The following is a 20,532-nucleotide window of genomic DNA, read 5'->3' on the forward strand; positions in this document are numbered from 1 at the left end:
TGCTCTGGGGGGCCCGCAGGGGCCCCGACACCAGGGCGAGGGCGAGGCCGCGGCGGCACAGGTCCCAGTCGGCACCTTCTGCACCGACAACCGACAACCGTCTCTGGGGACAGGACGCCGCCCTCTCCCGGCCCAGGTCCCCTCGGGATGGCGTCACAAAGGCCACGTCCACTGGGTGTGCGGAGCTCCTCCCACCGCCGGTGTTCCTTCAGGTTAATCGGCCTGCACTCGTGCTTTCGCGTGACCCATTTGGAGGGGACAAAATACAGCGGCAAGTTCACAGTCTTGCCACTGGGCTTGGGGGTTGCCTATGGAAATCACCAGGCCAAACAGAAGTAGCCCCATCTTACTTTGTGATCATAAATTTTCAAGATTTTTTTAAGATCAAAAAGTGGGAAGGACACAAACAAACTCTGTTTCAGTGGAAAACTGTTGTCATCTACACAAGCCCTCACTGGGTCTCGGATTTCAGCTCAATCCCCCCTTTCAGCCTTTTACAGCTTTGTGAACTGCGTGGGACTGACAGATATGCAAATCGCGCCCTGTGTCCTGCTGGGGGTGATGTCACTGCCTGCCCTCTCAACCCCATTCTGTCCCCTTCCCTGCGCTCCAGCCCTCCTTTTCCCAGGGTGTCTGCTGCTTTGACTTTTACTTTGAAGTGGTAATACCATCTACCTAGTTCCTTGATAACAGGAATAAAACAAATTTTAAACACATTTTATATCTGTATGAGGATCATGACTCTTCATTTGTTTAAAAGTCGTCCCTTAACAGACCCGTGGCTGTGAGGGGGGGCCCTCGTTCCAAAGCTCAAGTCAGGAGTGAGTCGGGGCCTTGCTGCTGGTGTCTGCTTTGGGGCGCTCCTGCACCCCGGCCCACACTGCACTGCAGTCACTGGGGTGTCGCCGGGCCCCGGGGCCCAGCGCTCTGCTCCCACCTGCAGGTGCGGGGTGCTGGCTGCTGCAGCGGGGTCTCCGTCCCCACGGACCCTCCCGGAGCAGACTGCAGTCCCACACCGCAGCCTCTCCTCTGCCCTCCTGTTCTTGAAAGACATGCTCCACTTTGAGAATTTCAAAGAGTTTTTACGGCTGGAGGCGACAATGAGAAAAGACCCGGGGGGCAGGAGTCCCCGGTGGGGAGGCCAGGCAGGCCCACCAGCTTGGACGCGGCAGAGGGTCTCCTGGCTCCACTGACACTCCCCACGACTGCCTCTCCCAGGAAAGCACCCTCCCCTCCCACCCTCGGAGCCCTTCTCCGCCAGCAGACAGAGCCCCACCGGCGAGGAAGGTGGGAGAACTACAGCCAGATTCCTCTGCGCTTCAGAGGGAAACCCAGACAACCCTTCCTCACCAGGAGAAAAGGGGGGCCTGTGGAGGGCTTCTCAGGGGGGCTGCCCGGGGGCCCAGGGAGCACTTCTCTGTGTGTGTGGGGGGCAGGGGCAGGTGGGAGCAGGAGGGGAAGAAGCCCATGGAGGGCACTCGGCCCTTCCTTCCTTCCCGCCGCCAGGCGCACAGAACCAGCCTTCCCCGGGGCGAGGGACGGGAGGGAGACCACCGCAGAGGGGCCGGAAGCAGGGGTCAGCTGGAGGGGTGGTCAACACCCAGAAGGGCAGAGACGAGGGCACTCTCATGTAAGAAGAGGACCCGCACAGCACCTTCCCCGGCTGCTGAAGACACTGAAGACAGCGACGGCGGGGACTGTGGGATGCGACACGGTGGGTCTCCTAATTTAGCTCTTCCATTCCGCTATCGTGTGTGATGTGAGCCTCCACTCCGAGCCCCACTCCGAGGGCGGGCCTGGGGAACGGACCTGTTCCTTCAGCACAACATGCCCTTTCCCGCGCCGGACGGGTTTCCCGTTTGCACAGGGGCCACAGGAGACGCCACAAGAAACACCCAGCACACGCGCAGGGGTCGTCTGCGTGCTGCTCAGCACTCCAGGCCGGCCCCGCCCGAGGGGACGCCCGAGGGGACGCCCGAGGGGACGCCCGACGGGGGCGCGAACGCCCCACACGGAGGGACAGGCTCTCCGCGCAGCCACGCCGAGAAAGGACTAAAGGGAAACAGGTAAAATTCATTTCAACATGTTTTCCTAACCCAATTTACATCCGAAGTAGTATCGGTTCAAGATGTAATCAATATGAAAATCATTAAGTATCTTACAAGCTTTCTAACACTTCTCTGAAACCTGCTGTGCGTTTTACAGTACGGCACACCCGACTCAAACCAGACACACCCCGCCCACGTGCCGCCCGCCGCCGGGGGCTGCCGCCCGCACGGTGCAGACCCGGCAGCAGGGCAGATGCATGGCACCCAGGGCCTGGAAACTTGACCCTGCCAGTTAGGAGCGACGGGACTGATTCTGGTGTCTTGGGTTCCAGTATACTCACAAAAGAGTTTGAAACAACTAACACACAGCTTGGAGATAACGCTGACGTTGTGAAATGCTCATCTCAAGTACACTGGAATACCTTCAGGGTGCTAACCCTCAATACATTCAGGATACGCTACAGATTAATTTAACACAAAGACTTGGTGGCTGTGTTTTAGGAACACACTAAAATATGAGAAATCACTAACCACTCTCCTGTAGCTGTCTTCCGTCCGATCTCTAACTAGAGGGAATTAACAGTTCTCCCAAGGACAGAACGAATGGCCGGAAGTAAAGGGACTTGCACCAAGTCTCGAACCGGCCGGGGCACGCACGGTCCCTGGCTCACTGAGCGCTCCGAGCGGACGCACCGACGGGCCTCGAGCACACCGCCGGGGGACGAAGGTGCCCGGCTGCGTCTTCCCCGCAGGTGCGGATGATGGTCCCGGTGGCAGGAGAGAAGCTCACAGCTGCGCCCCAGGACTGGGCCTCGCGAACCACAGACCCCCGGAGCCCAGCCGCCACCACTGGCATGTGGCAGGGCCCTCTACCAAACCAAACCAAACCAAACTACACGGACAGCAAGACAGGAACGGACTGTCGTGGGCGCTGAAACAGAAGAGAGCAGGTCCGCTGTGGGGGAGGGGCAGGGGAAAGGATCAGAAGGAGCGAAGCCTGGGTCGGAGGGAGGAGGACAAGAGGGGGCCGCAGGCGACTCTGCGGACGGGGACGGCAGACTCGGGCCGAGGGGGACCAGGCCACGTCCGGGCTCCGTCACCTGTCGGGTTTGCCTGCTGAGCACGGCCCTTCGAGATGTTTGGGTCAAGAGTATTTTATGATTTACAAAAATGTCGGAGAAGAAAAGTTCTCAGTATTGAGGCAGTATAATAACATTTCAGCCCAGGGGTCAGCAAACACTTTCTGTGCCTAACCAAGTAGGACAACATTTTTAGAATCTGGGGTCTCTGTTGCAGATAATTCCACTATCGTCTGCGTTCAAATAGCACCTGCGCGCCCACTTCAAGGCATGTGACCTTGTTAGTTGACGTTAGTGCCTCTGGACTACAGACCGGGGTACCGTCCCTGCCTCACACAGTTGGAGGGAGAGTCAGATCAGAAGGGAAACCCGTGGCCCAGCGCCCAGCGCACAACAGACGTGGTGTCTATCAACGGTGCCTCGTGACGGCAGTGCTCACTGCCTGAGCCTGAGACACAGTGGGAAGCGTCCGGCGGGCTCCGGGGTCCTGTTCGTTACCCTGACTCTCTACGTACAAACTTCTGTATCACGGGACACCGCGGTCTGACCTTTTTCACTTTTGTAACCATTTAAAAGTCAGGGAAACGAGAAAACTAAGAAGGGAATGAAGGGCGGGTTTTCGGTCCTCAGAGCAGCCCCCGCACTAACTGACTGCGCGTGTGCGTGGCCGTTTCGCCCCAGCCTACCGTGTCTGGGCGCTGGGACAGGCAAACACTTGCTGCTCACAAACGGACAGCCTCTCCCAGACGTCCCCGTCGGCACAGGCCCGCCCGCCTCCACACAACCCCCTCCCGCCGTGGGAGCAGCGGCCGGGGGAGGCGCGGGCGCCGCGGCAGAGAGGGAAGGGGCGAGCGAGGCGGCCCGGGAGAAGCCCGGCCACCAGCAGTCTTTCCGCAGCAGCGCTCCCGAAGCGCTTCCCCCTCAGGCCCCACCCTCCCGGACACCGGAGCGCCCACGGGCACCAGCCCCGGCGCCAGAGCGTGATGCGGCGTGTGCGGGAGGGGGGTGGACGGCAGTCCCACGGGTCTGTCCCCCCGACCGGAGCAGAGAGCACCCTCCGCCCCAAGACTCCATCCCATTCACTGGCTGGTGTTAGGGACCGCCCGCCCCAACAGCCAGAGAAGCAGGCCTTGTCTGTCGAAGGGTGAGTAATGCTGAACCCGGCCGAGCGCAAGCCCGAGGGTGAACCACGGCGGGCCGCTCACTGAGGACTCTCCCGGGAGGGAGGAGGGGCCTCAGATTCATTCCTGTGTAGGGACACGTGGTTTAGAAAGCCAGTGATTTCCCCGACATCGCACATCCATCATGTAAGCTTAGTGCTAAGTGCTGGGCACGAAGCAGTGACGAGACGGACACAGCTCCCGCTACCGTGTGTGCTAGACTCTGACCCACTGTCAGCCCGGAGCTTTATGCAGTGCTGTGCCTGTGTGTTGTCGAGTTATGCTGTCTGCTGTGTGTGACAATGTGCCTCAGTTTCCCTCCCCGGGGAGAGAGAAACCAGACTGCAGACGCACCTGGCTTCAGGGGCAGCAGTGGCCAGCCCACACCTGCAGTTCACACGGACGGCGGCGGTCACGCACCCTTGTGACCATGCGGAGACTCACCACCCAGAGACTCCACAGCTCCGTTAGGGCTCCTGTCACCACACTCACACCACAGACCTCGCACGAACACTTTCAGAGGTGCCAGACACAGCACACGGGAGGCTGCAAGCACGGGAGACGTCAACAGAGCTGGTCTGGGTAAGCCGCACCACAGTAGGGGAGCGAAACACACGGCCCCACGCACGCCACCCTGGCACGCACACGGGTTGGTGTGGGCGGGTGGCCGGCAGGCAGGGGAGCCCCGCAGAGGGAGAACACCGTTTCCCTCCGCCTGCACCCCCTCCCAGACCTCACTGGGCGGCCGAGCCCCGAAACAGGGCGGCCACCAGCAAGAACTGTCACCAGAGTGACCTGCCTGTATGGCAGAGCAGGCGCGGCTCTGGGGGTCCCGTGGGCCCCCTGCTCCTGCTGGGGGGCCCCGGGCCCTGTGCCGTCCCTTGCTCAGGGCGGCACAGGAACCTCCACTGGGTGGCCCGCCCCTGGGCCTCCTGTTCTCACGGGGCCCTCTCCGTGCGCCTGAATTTCTCTCTCTCCTGTTAACCTTCCTCAGGTAACCGTATTATTGGAACCTAGAAAGGCAGACAAAAAATTTTCCTCCCCAACAACAGTTTAAGAGAGTAATGTTCACTTTAAGTCAAAATAATATTTTAAAGACTATGAACACTTGAGAACAATTATGCAATTAAGAAATGTGAAAACTGCCAAGAAAGTGTGAGTAAGGAATCACACTCATGTAAATTTTTACAAGTTGTTAGACGCCGACTACTAACAGGGTACATTCACGTACTACTATCTGGCTACTCAGCGCCGTGCTGCACACTTCCCTCCTCCCTGCCTCGCGACCCTCCGACGCCCCCGCCGTGCGCAGGGGGGCGGGAGGCGCCAGGCCGTCCTGGGGGTGAGCCCCGCACGGTTCCCCCCCTCCCCCAGATCGCGCGACCGTGCGAACGTGGGGCGAACACGTGGGTGACCTCTGCGGTGCTTTCACGTGTATGTGTCGCACAGGTTGGCTGATGCTGGTAATCTTTTACGTTTATGTATCGCCTCGTAGTAGCAGAACGCACAGGTGTCACCTCGCTCCAACGGACGACCAGGGTAGACTCTCGCGCCGTCTGCCCCGCTGCAGCAGCAGAACGCACCTGCGCACACGTACAGCAGCGCCTTCAGACCCTGGAGACGAGCAGCGGGAGTGGTTACCCAGGTCTGCCACGGCTGTTATTCCAGCAGTGAAAAAACATTAACTTCACGACAAAATTAACACAAGATCGTAATTAGGATTAGAATTCAGATTGGTCTAACTCCAAAGCCTTTTTTCATCACTGCGCTGCGGAGCTTGGTAACAGAAAGGGAGAAAAAAGACAGTTTGCATTTTCTCGATGGCAAGATCCACATAAACCAACGCAGTCACGCGCCACTCAGGGACGGGGACACTTTCTGAGACGCGTGCCGTTAGGTGACTCGCTGCTCTCTGTGCGAACACAGGGACCCAGACGGTGCGGCCTGCGCCCCACGCAGCCTAGAGCTCCGAGGCCACGGCCCCACCGGCCCGTCGCTGTGCCGAGTGCTGCGGGCAACCGCAGCTCCGTGGTGTGTGCGCGTCGGGACGTCCCTCCCGCACGGCAGGCGCAGTGGCACTGCGCTGTGGGAGACACAGGGCCCTCGCCCTGGTGGGGCCTGCGGGACCGGAAGGGGCTCTGGGTGAAGAACGAGCGAGTGGGGAGTGGGTGTGGAGGCCGGGGTGCTGCTGTGTACCCGCAGACCGGCCGCACCGTGCACGAGACCACGCTGAGGCTGCAAATGGCGCGAGAGAACGGGACGCGGTCAGAGCTGAGCTGTGGGAGCAGGAGCGCGGCACTGACGACCACCCTGAAGTAGCTGAAGAGCCTCGAGGTGCAACGGACCTGGGGTTTCGGCCCCGAGTAAGAGAGGAGCGAAGAGGCGTCAGCGCTGGAAGGCCCAGCTGGAGCCTGGCCCGGACGGACGTGAGAGACTGCGCAGAGGGCGGGAGCCGGGAGAGCGCTCTGCTCCCGGCCTCCACTCCCACGAGAGAGCAGCGGGGCTCCCGGGCGACGCGGGCCTTCCACCCGGGATGCTGCTCCGTGCAAGGGGGTGTTCTGCCGCTGCACACTCCCTAAACAACTGGACTGGACACACTGAAACACGTCCTTCAAGTCAGAGTCTATACCCCGCGGTTTTGATTAACGTGAAGAACGTAAAATCGTGCCTTCGTTCTCCTTATCAAAGCCGACAAAACCAGACAGACGTACCGTTTTTCTCTGCGAAGGCAGCTGCGTCTTCTTTGGTGCTGAAGGTCAGAACCATGTTGGACAAGGGGTCGGCCCTGCAAGAACAATTGTTTTCCACGGTTTAACATCAAGTTCTGGCTGAAAACACAATCGGTATTTAAAATACAGTGAAATGTTTAGAAAATAAACAGTTGCTACAGTATCAAATAAATACACTACTGATGAAGAATCTTATTTCAAATAAACCCTTCAAACCTGTTGGCTGCTTGGATGTTGGACTGGATTGCCAACCGTTCCTCTCACTGTGGCCTGTGTGTCCTGAAAGGGACAGAAAGTTCTGCCACCCCCACGCCCCCGCCTTTGGTGCACTGATTTCAGGCTGGTCATAGGAAACGAAAGACTCGGAAAGAAGCTCTGGCCCTCTTCCCGTCCGGCCCCGAGAGTCTGAGAGCAGGGCCCGCTCCGAGGAGGGAATCTGGGACGCCGCGTCAGCCCAGTTCGACCGGGTACGGGGCCAGGAGCGCCGCAGAGCGGCCCGGTGGCCGGACCCCCCCCCGCATCCCACCGTCTCTGGGTTACCTGGCAGGAGTCCGCCTGCCACGCCTGTTTCACTGTCCCTCGGTCACCTGTCAATTGTCCATTTCACTTCTGAAACCTAAGGGCCCGGTCCCCTCTTTTCTCATCTGTCCAACGAAGTGCACACCACACCCTCCACCGTTTCTGTTCGCCCCGCAGCTGTCAGCCCGGACAGAGCGCACCGTGCGGACACGGCTGTCACCCAGCTAAGGGTAAGGGGTAGAGAATCGACAGCTTACTGCTACTTCTTCATACAGAAAGCTCTGAATGACTGATAACTAATGTTTCAGGGGGTACCTGGCATGTTAACAAGTCACATGTTCATCAAAAGATATGTACAAGGATCTTGATTTTAGAATTATGCATAATAACCCCCATTGAAAACTAACCGAATGCTATCAGTAAATAGTGCAATGGATGAATCAACAATAAAAAATGTTTCTCAGCAGGAAAAACCATTGAGCATAAATAACACTTCACTCTGAAGTGGGACGATTGAAGCTGAGAACCGTCTCCAACTGAAGCCTGGACCCCCGTGACCGACACTCGGAGAGTCTCGGTAAGAAGCGGTTTCTGGCTGATCCGCCGCCCCCTTCAGCAGCCGCTTCTGCCGCCCCGCCCCCGGAGCCTGCCCTGCGGCTCCCCACGGGGCCACGCCCCACCGTGCAGACCGAGGTCACCGGTGTCCCTGGGGCCACTTGGTTTGGCGTGCTCCACGTTTATTCATCACAAGCCCCAGGAGCTTACACGTCCCCTCCAAATAGCTACTATTTCATCTCGTCTAGTGTCCTCCCCTTACGAGCAAAAGAACACTTTACAACCAAGTTTTACTGTAGTTTAAAAATGAGCGAGAGTGCTGCTACTCAGAAACACCCACACGCAGCGTGGCAGCACGCCAACGGCGCTCGCAACGCCAGTCACCCCGTGTAAATGCGTGCCGTGTCCCAGAACGGTGACGCCCACCCAGAAGGTGTCGTCCGAGCACACACCGCACACGCGGGCGTTTCGGAGCCGGCGTGCTGAGCAGGAGAGCCTACACGGGGAGGGGGGGGGAGGGGGAGCGGGAAGCGAGGGAGCAGGGGCGGGGGTGGAGGGAGACGCGGGGATGGAGAGACGGAAAGCGTGGCACTCACGTGGACGCCCAGCCCATGAGCGGGTTCTCCCAGCGCTCCCTGGTGTCAAACTCCATCTTCCACTTCTTGGTGTTGTTCACGCCAGACTGCATGTTGTTGCGAGCCGGGACGAAGATCCTGACCCTCCGCGTCTTGATGTGCTCCTCGGGGACTCCGGTCAGAGTCGTGATGTCCTGCGGCGAGACGAGCAAACGTGTTCCCAGCAGCCCACGCGCACCCTGACTGTCTACGTCCAAGCGCCTCTGCTCAGACCCACCTGTGAATTGAGTTTTGTTCAAAGCTCTCTGGCTTATTTCACTGCTCCGCTATTTTACAATAAAAACGGCTGCTTGTATTTGCAAAGTGTATGCTGGGGTGGGGGGGGAGAAGTGTTGGAGTGCAGTGGAAAGGGTTCATAGGAATGTTTGGGCAATTTCTGGAGCGTCTGCTGGTACAAGAGCCCACGGTTAATAGACTCTTACTTCACAAGCAGGTACAACTGGGCAGCACAGAAAAAATGCAAAGGGATATTAAAGCAAAGAATATTTAAAGAGTGACTAAGTTAAAATAAAAACTGCCAGAGGTTTCTGTATCAAACTGATTACAACAAGGCATTCTGGCCCCGACTGGCATGGCTCCGTGGATTGAGCTTGGGCTGCGAACCAAAGTGTTGCAGGTTCAATTCCCAGTCAGGGCACATGCCTGGGTTGCAGGTCAGGTCCCCAGTGGGGGCCACATGAGAGGCAACCATACACTGATGTTTCTCTCCCTCTCCTTCCCTTCCCCTCTCTTTAAAAATGAATAAATAAAATCTTTAAAAATAAACAGACAAACAAAACAACAAAAAAAACCGGGGCATTCCATTCAGAGGAATGCCTCAAGCTCGGTGCAAACAATTAAAATCAATTCACAATTTTAATTAGTATTTTATCTCCCTTTGGTGAAATCTGCTAAAAAGAAAATGATACATCAAATCTACTTGCAAAAAATAAGTCAAAAAGGTTGTATGATTTTGCAGAAACTCACTTGGCTCTCTTTTTATATTTCAGTCCAGTATCAAATGCTCAACTGATGGATGCATACAATTTTGATGCCCCAGATTAAATATATTTATCAAATTATAGTAGTATAGAGGACACCAAAAAATAAAGTAATTCAGACTTTAAGTCATCATTTAGTAATGGTGTAGTAAACACTTTAGTCTATCAAAAATCACATTAGAGCCAACCATATCATTCTTTATAAGAATGATTATGATGAAGGCTTAAAATCAAGGTGTGCATACTGACATAAATTTTAAATAACTGGTGGAGACTTCAGCCAGCATGCCGGAGAAGTTAAACCCTACCCACAAACACACGGAATCACAACTAAATCACAGCACCCGCACCGAGAACCCCCCGAGGGCTGGTCCAGAGAAGTCCTACAGCCCAGGGCAGAGACGCTGCACAGGCAGGTCCCCCGTCAAACCTTTGGAGGAGGAGGAGGAGGAGGAGGAGGAGGAGGAGCAGCGTCGTGGCTGCAGAGTCCCCCGGAGGGGAGGAGCGGAGCGAGGGGCCGGGAGCGGAGCCCCGCCAAGGGCTGGCTGTGCAAACCGGCAGGGCCTGCGGTGAGTGAGACAGAGGGCAGCTGGAGACTGGGGCCCAGCCACAGGCCCGACTGCGTACTTTAGGCTCCGTGGATACAACACAGGCAGGACCTAAACTGACAAGCCTGAGGTCAGGGCTGGAGGAGAAAGGGCTGGGACAGTTCCTTCCAGGACCAAGTGCCTGCAGGCCCCACTGTTCCCTTCTTCCGTCCCTCCCGAGCCAAGATTGCCGGAGGCCCCACCCGACTCCTGCTGAACCGCTCCCAGTGGCTCCCAACAGGCAGCCTCCCCCGGCCCCCACTGCGGAATTCCTGACCATCTCCCGGAGGCCCACGGGCAGGGGCTGGCTCAGAGTGCCCTACACCTCTTGCTAAGCCACCCCAAGCCCTGCAGCAGCAGTGACCGGTCTGAACCTGCACTGTGACTCCCATCGGGTTGTCCCACGCCTGGGATAAGCTGTGGCCGCTGCTGGCCTGGAACACAGCTTCAACTCAGGGGCCACAAGCCCGGCGAGGTGGGGGGGCTTGGGATGGCTTGGGATGGCCTGAGCTCACACGGTGGTGCCCACCAAAGGGCCCCGAGTCTGGCACAGGGGCACCCGGCACCAGCTCGCAGCACGACACCTCCAAACCCAGCGCCAGCTCAATTCAACTGCAGGTCGCTCTGTGCATCCCACCAGGCAACTCCAAGCCAGGCTAAGGTGTGGCTGGCCTGGGTCTGCCCGGAGCCCCTCCCAGGAGCCCGCAGATCCCACACCCCCCGTGGCCCACCCAACCGGCTCCACAGACAGCACGCCCACAGGGAGGGCTCCGCAGGCCTCAGGCCCCGCTCACACCACTCTCCCTCCAAAGGCTCAGGCGTACACACGGCTCCCCAACATCAGAAATACACAAAGTACAGTCCAAAAAACAACAGAAAAGATCAATGAAATGAAGTGGAAAAAACAAAATAGATAAACCTTTTGTCAACTAATCAAGAAAAAAAGAGAGGCTCCCCGCCAAAATGTTACCAGGTGCAGCCAAGAAGGGGGCCCCAGAAAGGAATCTGGAATGGGGTCCAGAACTCAAGGTGTCCAGGAACTATTAGAAAGACATATAAGATGTCCTCACCTCTTACCCCTTCAGGTGTGAGCTGGGGGAAGGGACACATGGAGCAGGGCCCTTGAGAGCTGTTTTGCAGAGCAACAGCTGTGCAGCTAACCTCTGGTGTGGTCATTTAACGTATCTATATATATGTTATATATCTATAAGGTTATATGTCTATAACCTTTAACTGGTTGCATAGATATGTTAAATAGCTGTGGCCATGCTCTGAGCCAGGGGAATGGAAGTAACTTCCCCCACAAGATGTAACTGGGAGGCAACTCCCCCTGGTTACAGCGCCTGCATGGGAGCTTGGAGATGACTGGCTCCACGACATGGGGCCACGCCTGCCCAGACTCAGGATGGCAGCCCAGTAAAGCTGGAAGGATAGGGGAGTGCTGGCAAGTGTAGCCGATTGTGGGAGGTGTTGGAAATGGGGCTGCAGAGGAAGACTGGGACGGGGATTTAAATCCAGACACGGCAGCGATTGGAGGGAGGATCACAGCCAGTGCAGGAGGAGAACCACTCAGTCTTTAGCAGAGTGCACACCCCTGCAGCCCTGTGAGAGAGAATCACCGTGCGGCTTTAGCAGAGAACCGCCACTCGGCTTTGGCAGAGTGATGACCCCCCTCCTCGCAGCCATCGCAGAGAGAGAACCATGCAGCTGTGGCAATAGAGGAAAGAACCACGCAGCTTTGTCGGAGTGGGGACGCCCACAGCCGTTGTGCAGAGAGGACCACGTGGCTGTGGCACTGCAGAGAACCACGTGGCTGTGGCAATAGAGGGGAGAACCATGCAGCTTTGCCAGAGTGGGGACCCCTGCAGCTTTAGAAAGGGGAACCACCACCGGCTTTAGCAGAGATCCCGGCAACACAGCTGATGATGGTGCTGGGAATCCAGGGAGGCCTACCAGCTGAGACGGGTTACTGGGAAGAACTGGGGGCTGCCTGAGCCACAGACTTCTATTTCTTTCCCTGAGATACGGTACCCCAGACTGGGCAAAGGGGGGAAGGAAGGACTGTGTGTGTTTGTGGGTGTTTTAAGGGACTTTGGGATTTTGATGAAGACATTAGGTCACTACTTTAAGTCTGTATAGCAGTAAATAAACATTTCCTTTCCCTTTCATGCATCTCGGGCATTGAGAGACATCCTTCCTGTAAGGCGGCGGACACAATGAGCCTGGGGGGTTCCTTTCGGTGACAGTATATCACCCTTGGCCCCCCTGCCTCCTGTAACAAAGATATAATCAGAATTGAAAGAGGAGAAGAGATGGCTGACTCCACGGAAATAAAAGCATTATCAGGAAATACTACAAACAATTAAATGCCAATAAATCAGACAACCTGGAAGAAATGGGTCAATTCCTAGAAACATACAATCTTTCAAAGCTGAATCAGGACCAAACAGAAAGTCTGGACAAACCAATAATTACTAATAAAATCCAAACAGTTATCAGAAACTTCCTATAAACAAAAGCCCTGGAGCAGGGAGATGACTTCATGGGTGAATTTTACCAATATTCAAATTACTACTGTCCTCAAAAATGCCAACAGATCCCAGAGCGGGGAAGGCCCCAAAGCCTACCACAGGAGCCCAGCTCCCCCTCACACCCAAACCAGGCAAAGGCACTACAGAAAAGGAGAGTTACAGGACGACGTCTACGATGAACATGGATACAAAAATATTCACAAACACATGCTAACCCAATTCAGCAATACATTATTAAAAAGGTCATATACCAGTATCAAGCGGGATTTATTTCTGGGATACAAGGTCGGTACATCTACAAATCAATTACTGTCATATGCCACATAAACAAAATTAAGTACAAAAATCACATGATCATATCAGTAGATGCAAAAGCAGCACCTGACAGAGTCCAACACCACTTCTGATGAGGAACACGCATCGCAGTGGGGACAGAGGGAACGTGCCTCAGCGTAGTGAAGGCCGCATACGACACTCCCACAGATGATGATGGGGCGGGACTCAGAGAGTTGGAAAACTTTAGTTTTAGGCAACGGTAAGTTTAGTAATCAATGCCTGTAAGAAAGCTACTGCTCCAGGAACGGAAGGCGTGACCCGCCTGGACTCCAGCAGACCACGAGCAGTCCCGCCTTTGTGCCTGGGGGGACAGCAGGCCCTGCAGACGGAATCTGGACTGTTGTGCCCCTAGGACACAGATAAGGAATCAGGGTCAACAGATGACACAATGCTGTAGCTTTTTATCTGATTGACCTTTTCCCTGAATTCCAAACCCCTTGCCTACACTTTTCCTAAAAAAAAAAAAAAAGGCCGGTTTGGAGTGGAATGGAAGGCGGTCTGCTAGGGTGCGAACCCGCCGTCTTCTCAGGGCACCCGCCTCTGACCAAAGCGCCCACAGAGATTCAACCTCTGTCTCTGCCTCTCGGGTCTGGTAGCGACAGGCAGCACGAATGCCGGCTTTTTCAGTAACATCATCCTTAGCAGTGAAAAGCCGACAGCTTTTTCTTTGCAATCAGAAGGAAGACAAGGGTGTCCACTTTCACCTCTCTTATTCAACATAGGAAGTCCTAACCACAGCAATCAGACAAAGAAAAGAAATAAAGTCATTTAGACTGGAAAAGGTGAAGTCAAACTGTCATCATTTGCAAATGACATGTTACGCTATATAGAGAACCCTAACAATCCATCAAAAATCATTAGGACTAATAAATAAAGTAGCAGGATACAAAGTAATACTCATAAGTTGGTTACATTTTTATACTCCTATAGCAAGCCATCAGAAAGAGAAGTTAAAACACTCAAACAGTTGCATCAAGAAACACAATAAAAACACCTAGGAATAAACCGAACCGCGGGGGTGGAAGACCTGCCCCCGGAAGGCCAGGACACGGAAGACCACCACCGACGAGGACCCCGGGGCCCGGAGGCGCAGAGCGTGCTGCTCGTGGGCGGGAAGAGCTGGCACGGTCCGCACGTCCCCGCGCTGCCCAGCGCAAACTGCGGACTTCACACGATCCCCGTAAAAGTACCGATGGCGTTTTTCACAGAACTAGAACAAACCATCCTAAAATTTATGTGGAACCACGAAAGACCCCAAACAGCCACAGCAATCTTGAGAAGGAATACAAGTGGAGGTCTCACACTGCCTTGTGTCACGCTGCACTACAAGGCCACAGTAGTAAAGAGAGTCCTGGCAGACACACAGGCATACAGGCCAAGGTCCAGAACAGCGAGCCCTGAAACAAACCCACACCCACATGGCCAGCCAGTTGTGACAAAGGAGGCAGGAGTATACAATGGGATAAAGACAGTCTTCTCCATAAATGATGTTAGGGACACTGGACAGATATAGGCAAAAGAGTGAAAATGGATCACTTTCTTACCCCACACATAAGAATAAACTGAAAATGGACTAAAGACACTTATGTAAGACAGAAAACCATAAACTTCTTTAAAAAAATAGGAAGTAAACTTTTTGACATCACTCTTAGTAATGTTTTTTCAAATGTATCTTCTCCAGTGAAGTAAAAAACAAAATAGATAAACAAATGAGACTACAGGAAACTAAAAAGTGTTTATGCAGCAAAACAATAAAAAAACCCTACCAAAGGGAAGGAGATACTCACCAACGGCACAGCCTATAGACAGCTAGTACCCACAATGCATAAGGAACTCACACAACCCGACACACACACAGGAACCAGTCCGACCGAGAACGGGCACAGGCCCGGAGAGACCGCTCTCCACAGCGGGCACGTCGATGGAACCCGGACCCGTGAAAAGGTACTGGGCATCGCTGACTATCATGCACACACAAAAACCACACCAACACATCGTCGACGCACCAACAAACAAGTGCTGGGGGGAACGCTTGTGCACTGTGAGTGGAGGCGCAGGCTAGCGCAGCCGGCATGGGGGCTCCTCAAAGAGTTAAAAAACAGAACTACCAGATGACCCAGCCATCCCACTTCTGGGTATTTACCCGAAGAAACCCAAACACCAACTTGAAAAGGTGTGTGCAGCCCTGCGTTCACTGCAGCGGTATTTCCAAGAGCCAAGATACAGAAGCAGCCTCAGTGTTCACTGACAGACAGATGGATAAGGAAGAAGTGACACACACACACACACACACACACGCACACACGCACACACGCACACAAAATGAATATTACTGGAACATGAAAAAGAATGAAATCTTGCCATTGGTAACAATAAGGATGGGCCTAGAGGATATTTTCCAAAGTCAAGTAAGTCAGACACACAAAGAAAAACACCGCTTGATTCTGAAACTGGAAAAGCCAGCGTGTGCTTGCCTGTCACCGCCAGAACCAGTAAGTAGAGACTGAACCAGTCAAGGACCGAAGTCTTTGTAGGTGCTTTATTCAGACGCCAACAGTCTGAGAAGAGGGTGGCGTCTGAATCAACGGTTAAGACACCCTCAGCAAGTGTCTCAAACTCTCGTCTCAAGCCAGCCTTTGTCCAGGGAGAGGAAAGGGTGGGCAGGGGTCCGGGAGAGGTTTCATCAGGAGAGGCTCGCAGTCCCGGTGTTTATCTGCCGATCCGCAGTTCCGCTCTGGTCTGCGCCCCAGACCCCCCCCAGGACTCGAGGGCTCAGACACCTCGAGGGCCCGGAGGCTGCGTATCAGACCTCCTGCGGTCACCGGTCAGGCGTCCCGGTTCCTGGAACGACAGCTCTCCGTGAGCATGAGTCACTCACACGCCTGCCCACGGAGGCTGAACTCTAGCTCCTAGCTCCGTATCGGTGTCACCTACGTGTAGATCTAAAGTAAAAAAACAAAACAGAGACGGGAACAGAAGCAACAAAGCAAACAAACTCACAAACGCAGAGAGCAAGCGGGGGCGGCCAGGCGGGGGGGAGGCGAAGGAACTGAGACGTGCGAGCTGGCAGTGACAGAAGGAGTCCCGGGCTTCAGGGCACGGCGTCAGGAATGCAGTCTACGTGCAGTATCAGACGGGTACCAGACTTTCGGGGGGTTCACTTCGTAAGACAAGTAAACGTACAATCATTATGTTGTACACCTAAAACTGTAGACTGTATGTCAACCATAATTGAAAAATTTTAAAAATTATTTAAGGAAATTTGGTATATATGTAGATAAACAGAACGTTACCTTATAAAATTATTATAATAATGTCTAATCCATGGGGTTTTATTTTTTTAAATGTATTATTATTTTTAATCCTCATCTGAGGACATGCTTCGAGGGGAAGGGAAGGGGAGAGAGGGAGGGAGAGAAACACCAGTCAGCTGCCTCCCATGCGAGTCCCAACAGGGCAGAACCAAAAACCCAGGCGTGTGCTCCGATGGGGAACCAAAGTGTTTATATGATGATGCTCCAACCGACCGAGCCACACCGGCCAGGGGCAATTCATGGGGTTTTTAAACAATTGAGATGCTGCACAATAGTAGTAACATGAATGAATTAGTAAGTTGATGGTTAAAAAGAACAAAATTAGCATGAAAATGATTATATCGAACTTGTGAAAACCACAGAATTTAATCCATTCTGTGAGTTCATTGTAATGCAGCCTCTGGTCTGAAGGCTAGCGCTTCTCTGTAGTGGCACTGCATCGTCGACGCCCAGGACCAAAGGGCCAGCGTGACGGCCCAGCACTGGCGTAGGCGCTGAGAACACAGGCACGTGCATTTAGGGCCAGCGTGACGGCCCAGCACTGGCGTAGGCGCTGAGAACACAGGCACGTGCATTTAGGGCCAGCGTGACGGCCCAGCACTGGAGTAGGTGCTGAGAACACAGGCACGTCGTGCACTTCTGACGCAGGAGTCTTCCCACCCGCAGGTTGGAAACCAGCTCTTCAAAGCGGCTTTAGCCAATGGCCGGTCCTCCGCACCCCTGACCGGGGACCGGGTGGGGGGGGGGCGATCACCGTGACCCGCACGACCCCTCACACAGATGAGGACTGGCGGTTTCTGCCTGCACTTTTTTAAAGTTTCCTTTTACATGGGATAAACTAAAAGAATGAGTGTGATTGGTACGTACTTTTTAAAATATGACTAAGTTTTCACTGGTAATTTTTAGTTGCCGAGTCCAACCTCAAAGAAGAGTAATTTCCAGTATTATTACATTTAACGACTCTCTAAGACGTGCTGCTCTGCTCAAGAGCCTGAAAGGGCCCCGCCCCCGGGGAGCCCTCCAGGCTCACTCCTCCCTCTGAATCCACCGTAGCCTTCACCCTCGCTCACATCGACGCGTGACTCAACCTTACGTATTTTTAGATCAACGTGTGTGCGTTCCCCTGCTACAGTGTCAGCGGGGCACACGGGAGCAGTGTGTGCGCCACGGAACTACGGGTGCGGGGTGGCGCCCAAGCCCCCAGCAGCCCCCACCCCAGATGAGCGGGCGCGTGATGACGTGGGTGCTCTGTAAACTAAGCCCTGGAGGGGGCACGTGCTCTGCACACCAGTCGGCTCACACGAGAACACAGGACACAGACTCCTTCTGTATAAACTTCGGTGAGAAACATGTATGTGCCGAAGTAACTTAAAAACAATAAATCTTTAAAAAATGGAAACCCCATTTCCTGATCTGTACTACCTATTAAAGTGCAATGGGACAGAATGACTTTTTAGGATGGAAAACCTCCTGAAAGAAGCTACCGAATGTTGCTCTTGTTATTTTGAACTTTTAACTACTGGCTTCCAAAAATTACGGCATTTATGTGTTGAAACCTCCCCCCAAGCTAGAGCTGGTGTTCGAACAAATGCGGGTCTGCGTTCTGAAGCCTGCAGGGCAGCCCGCGGCCCCACTGCACCGCCGCGGGCAGGGAGGGGGCTGGCACCTCCCCCGCGTCTGATGCGGAGGGCAGAGCCCTGCGAGGCCTGGGCCCCGTGGCCACGCTCTCAGTCCGCACGAACTGGTTTCTCACACTTTGTTCTCACACTTCCAGCACGCACTGCGACCACCGCAACCCTCTACTGTTATCACTTCGTCCCCACGGCCTCCGCCAGTGACAGAAGGACCTGTCCTCCAGGCGACAGACCTTTCGGTGGGCTCCCGGCCCCACGGAAACAAAGTAATACTTGAAAAGAACTACCAAGTTCCCGCTGACCTACCTGTGACTCAGCTTCTGCAAAACAAACAAGGAAACCTGCGAGTGATTTAAACTGTATTGGCTAACAGTCTCTCCAGATTTCCACTTCTGTGTCATTCTAGGGACCATCTGTCATTTTAAAAGACAGAGCTGCTCTGAAGATGTCAATATTCCATTTCCACAGATCTCATTTCTCTGGTAAAACAAAAAATTTGTAAGTATTCATCAATTTCCTAGGATTATAGTGAGTTAAATCTGACAAGGTGTAAGAAATCATGTTAGTACCTCGGGACTCACTGGTTAATGATCATCTGTAAATTCTAATAAAGCAAGCTATTTTACATATACACAGATGTGCTGAATTTTAAAACTTTGAATTTTTAAGAGGCTGGGTCAAACGTGAAATCTGCATTCCTAGTGTTAAATCATGTCACTGTGTTAACAGAACAGAAACACAGTCTCATGTAAATATGCCATTTTTAAATGGCAATGAATCACAGGGTCCCGAGACTGAAGGGCACTCACACGGAACTTGCTACTAGAAGACACACAGCGCAGCCCGGAGGCCTGCCCCACCCCCCCAGCCAGAGCCGCTCCCCCACAGCTCGGGCTCTGGGGGTGCTCGTCCGCCCTGTCACACGTGCACCTCGGGGGAGAGCAATTTTAACGACCTTTAAGAAAGATATGCCAGTATATGCGAACAGACTTTATTCTTTCAAATACCACTCTGCATTACGAAATATCAGTTTTCCACGTAAAAACTGTGTGATTCGGTTGTCAACTGTTCCCATTTATCTTGTGTGAATTCAACTTTTTTTTTTTTTTTAAACAAAGGAAGCGGAGAACAAGCAATGGGAAGTTGGTGTCAAAACGCAGACAAACCTCCCAGCAAGCTCCTTGCAGCCACCCAGGATTTAGAGTCTTGCAGGCCGCTCTCTTTTCAATGCCAGAATTTCACACATTTCAATGACTATTATGACTTCAAAGAATCAAATTTTCATCATTGTCCGTCATCGGCCCGTTGACTTGCACAAAGGAGCTCTTCCGTGAGCACGCCAGACAAAAGCCTCCCCCCACTTCTGCGGCTGCACGTCCCGTTCAGAAGTGTGGTGATTTGTGACAGTCGCGTCTCTGGCGGGGCAGGGCCATGCCGCGCCGAGGAGGGGCAGCTGCTCTGTGGGGGTCTCCTCTCTGGCACCGAGTCACTTAAATAGAAACTGGGTGATTAGCTTCTGCCTTCATTAAACCGCAGAAATGCCACTGGCCTTCGTGATGACTTCCGGTTGCCCCACCCACTTAACCTCAGTAGTTCACACTTGTCAGAGAGAGAAACAAATGGAAAAGGGTTTTGCCACTTTGGAGGAATTTCTGATAGGTCTCCCCATACACTCAAAAGAGCCAAAACTGTTAGCAGGCACTTTTGGTAATAAGTTCCCTAAAGGGCTTGTTATCATATGTCAGTCGAACTGTGAGCCTGAAACAAGCCTTCACATTTCTTGTTTTAATGGCCTCATTAATAACCTATTAAGTGGATGTGACATAATGTTAGCCCATTCCCTATCACTGGAATATCAAACTATTTTGTTATTATTCCCTTTTAAATGCAGAGACTCCTGCAACGGGCTCTCGGTGACCAAGCTCCTTCGGGGCTGGTCCAAGGCCGTGAGAGCTCCGCGGCCCCGGCGCGGCGTCCACCTGCTCCGGAGCGGGCGGTGAGACCTGGCGCTGCCGCCTGCCGCGGAGGCCGGACCCCCAGCTCCTCTCGAGGCCCCGAGACACAGGCGTACGCTGACCGGCTTAAATTTATTTCGTGTGTGTGCTTCCATACTACAAAGACAATGAGTCGGTTTCTGACTGGTAAAGTCATATAAAAAGCTAACTAATTCCCTAAAAAATGACCCAAATAATGTAATGTTACTTTCTAAGAGCTGCTACCAGATGAGACAGGCAAGAACAGGCAGACCTTGAATCTCACTAACTGCTGGAAATACATGGTAACTGCAGCGCGTCATACAGATGCACGGCCTCTTTGTAACAGCGTGGGGGTGGCAAGTGTTTTCGGATTCCTACTGTAGTTGCGGGGGTCACAATGAGCCGCCTCAGGGTGGGCCTCAGTGGTGCGCAGACCACTCTGAACTAAA

The 20,532-nt window shown here is 53.9% G+C and overlaps 1 protein-coding gene across 1 annotated transcript in view; it reads right to left on the reverse strand.

Annotated features, from left to right (window-relative positions):
* NDUFS4 (NADH:ubiquinone oxidoreductase subunit S4) overlaps nt 1-20,532 on the reverse strand; it is a 76,998-nt gene that overhangs the window by 10,394 nt on the left and 46,072 nt on the right. The window contains exons 3-4 of the mRNA XM_028525108.2: nt 8,687-8,859; nt 6,999-7,072 (exon numbers count right to left, since the gene is read on the reverse strand). Of these exons, the coding sequence (XP_028380909.1) occupies nt 6,999-7,072; nt 8,687-8,859 (247 nt within the window). The remainder of the gene's footprint in view (nt 1-6,998; nt 7,073-8,686; nt 8,860-20,532) is intronic.

The sequence above is a fragment of the Phyllostomus discolor genome, chromosome 3, assembly GCF_004126475.2.
Source record: "Phyllostomus discolor isolate MPI-MPIP mPhyDis1 chromosome 3, mPhyDis1.pri.v3, whole genome shotgun sequence".
Taxonomy (NCBI): Eukaryota; Metazoa; Chordata; class Mammalia; order Chiroptera; family Phyllostomidae; genus Phyllostomus; species Phyllostomus discolor.